Source organism: Amphiura filiformis, chromosome 14 (genome assembly GCF_039555335.1).
Source record: "Amphiura filiformis chromosome 14, Afil_fr2py, whole genome shotgun sequence".
In the NCBI taxonomy this organism is placed as follows: Eukaryota; Metazoa; Echinodermata; class Ophiuroidea; order Amphilepidida; family Amphiuridae; genus Amphiura; species Amphiura filiformis.
This window is the reverse complement of record NC_092641.1, coordinates 768,790-771,678: the sequence shown is the minus strand read 5'-3', so window position 1 is coordinate 771,678 and position 2,889 is coordinate 768,790. Positions and strand designations below refer to the sequence as shown.

General features: G+C 44.6%; 1 protein-coding gene across 1 annotated transcript; it reads left to right on the top strand.

Annotated features, from left to right (window-relative positions):
• Positions 1-911: 911 nt before the first annotated feature.
• Positions 912-2,234, top strand: LOC140170517 (uncharacterized). The gene has a single exon (XM_072193871.1). The coding sequence runs from the start codon at positions 912-914 to the stop codon at positions 2,232-2,234; it is 1,323 nt and encodes a 440-aa protein (XP_072049972.1).
• The last annotated feature ends 655 nt before the right edge of the window (positions 2,235-2,889 follow it).

Here is a 2,889-nt window from a genome sequence, read left to right as displayed (position 1 = left end):
CCCGAAAAACAAGAACAACAGAACCGTTAGAGATCACTGCCACTTTACTGGAAAATTCAGAGGAGCCGCTCACAATCAGTGCAATCTTTCTTACAGAATGCCGAGTTTTATTCCGGTATTCTTTCACAATCTCGCGGGATACGACTCTCACCTCTTCATCAAAAATCTCGGTAAGACTAAGGGAAAAATTGACTGCATTCCGAACAACGAGGAAAAGTTCATCTCCTTCAGCAAAAAATGGTGGTAGATTCCTTCGTTCCTTATAGGGATCGAATCAACGCGCGACCGAACGAAGTCTGTCATATTTGCGAAGGTCCTCTAAAACCGAAAGACAAGAAGAATCCAACCGTAGCCGATGTGTCGTATCCAAAGAAAGAATCTTTAGGACCGGCTCACCAAAAGTGCATCAAACCAGTCGATGTCAAATACGAGATCAGGTTTCTCGATAGCTTTAAGTTTCTGTCCGCCGGCTTGGATACGCTCGTGAAGAATCTTTCGGATTTTCCTGAAATCACAACATTTTTCAAAGACAATGAAAAATTGCAACTTCTTCTGAGAAAAGGAGTGTACCCTTACGATTACGTCAACTCTCTAGAGAAACTTCGAGAGACCCGTCTTCCTCCCAAAGAAGCGTTTTACTCCAAGCTCAACGATGTGGAACTCTCCGACGAAGATTACCAGCACGCGCGGAATGTTTGGGATACCTTCGGAATGAAAACCATGAGGGAGTACCACGATCTGTATCTTAAGACGGACGTTCTCCTTCTAGCCGACATGTTCGAAAATTTCAGAAAAACTAGTCTGAAAACTACGAACTGGATCCTTGTTGGTACTATACGGCTCCCGGACTTTCTTACGACGCCATGCTGAAAACGACGGGCGTATGTCTGGAACTTCTCACTGATTACGACATGATTCTGTTCTTTGAAAAGAACATAAAGGGAGGGGTTTGCTTGATACCTACCAGATACGTCAAAGCCAACAACAAGTACATGGGCGACGATTACGATCCGAGCAAGCCCTCCAAGTACATCGAGTACGTTGACAACAACAACCTTTACGGATGGGCCATGAGTCAAAAGCTTCCGGTCGGTGGCTTTGAGTGGATGACGTCGAAAGAACTAGACAATTGGCGCAAAATCCCGTGCACCCTTGAAGTGAATCTGGAATATCCCAAAGAGCTGCACGACCTTCACAACGACTTTCCCCTAGCTCCAGAAAGACTGATCGTGAACAAAGTGGAAAAACTAATTCCGAATCTGAACGACAAGGAAAAGTACGTTATCCACCACGTGGCTCTGAAGCAGTGCTTGGAGCTTGGACTCAAACTGACCAAGGTTCACCGAGGGATAAAATACCGAGAGGAAGCCTTCATGAAATCGTACATCGACAAGAATACCAGTCTTCGAACAAAAGCTGAATCGGAGTTTGAGAAGGATTTCTTCAAGTTGATGAACAACAGCGTCTTTGGAAAAACGATAGAAAACATCAGAAACAGAGTGGTCATTCATCTCGTGACCACCCGAGATGAAGCGCGCAAGTTAACCGCCAAACCTACCTACGACCGATTCACCATCTTTGACGAAAACCTCGTAGCCGTTCACATGAAGAAAACCTCGCTGTACTTCAACAAACCGATATATCTCGGAGCGAGCATCCTGGATATCGCAAAGACGATGATGTACGACTTTCACTACAATTACATCAAGAAAAAGTACGGAGACAAAGCGAAGCTCTGTATGACGGACACAGACTCGCTACTTTATGAAATCGAGACCGAAGATTTCTACGAGGACATCGCACCAGACGTGGACCGCTACTTTGACACTTCCAACTACCCGGCTGATCATCCATCGGGAATTCCGACCGGAAAGAACAAAAAAGTTCCCGGCAAGTTCAAGGACGAAGCCGGAGGAAAGCAGATAGCGGAATTTGTTGGACTGAGACCAAAGTTGTACTCTTTCAGAATGTATGAGGGAAACGATGAAAAGAGGTGCAAAGGCATCAAGAAAGCGGTCGTCGAAAGAAGGATTACCTTTGACGACTACAAGCAATGCCTTACTGACAAAAAACCTCAGACGAGAAAGATGAATGTGATCAGGAGTTACAATCACGATATCTACACAGAAACCGTTAACAAAGTCGCTTTAGATGTTAACGATGACAAAAGAATCATACACGAAGACGGAATACACACACATGCGATTGAACACTACGCCGTAAAACTTGAATAAGAAAATTTACTTCAAAACTCTGTCGGGTGGCAACTGTGTGCCCTCGGGTACTATCATAAGCTCCTGTCTAACAAACGCTCTTTTTGGTGCTTCCTTAGACAAATAGTACAAAATTGGATCACCCGGTGTTCTCACGATACTATTAACCGTGTAAGTTTCCAGAGACCAAATGGGATCGGTTGCGCGTCTTCTCTCACCTCCCTCCAACTCTCCGGGAGCGTACAAATACCTCAATCTCACGTTACCTGGAATTTTAATCTCATTTTTCAACTTCTGTGGAGCTGAAGATATCGTTTCAATCTTTTTCTTCTTGATAGCATCAACCGGTTTCATTCCTATCAGCCGAGTCTCTTCGCTGTTCAAAGCTCTGATCACATCCGGAAGCCTACCCACCCACTCGGTAGACCTCACATTTTTCTGACCACGAGCTTCCATCAGTATTTCCTGCGAGTACTGATGCCCAAACAGTCTTTCAGCCAAAGTTCTGTTGAATCTTTCAACAATTGCCTGAGCTCTATGTTGACCAGGCAACCCTCTTCTGATATCGACCTTGTGCTTTTTCATCACTTCGTTCACTTTGCCCATAAATTCTCTTCCAGGATCGACCTGCAGAAGCTTCGGCCACTTTAAAACTCGAGAGTAAATTTTTTCAAAT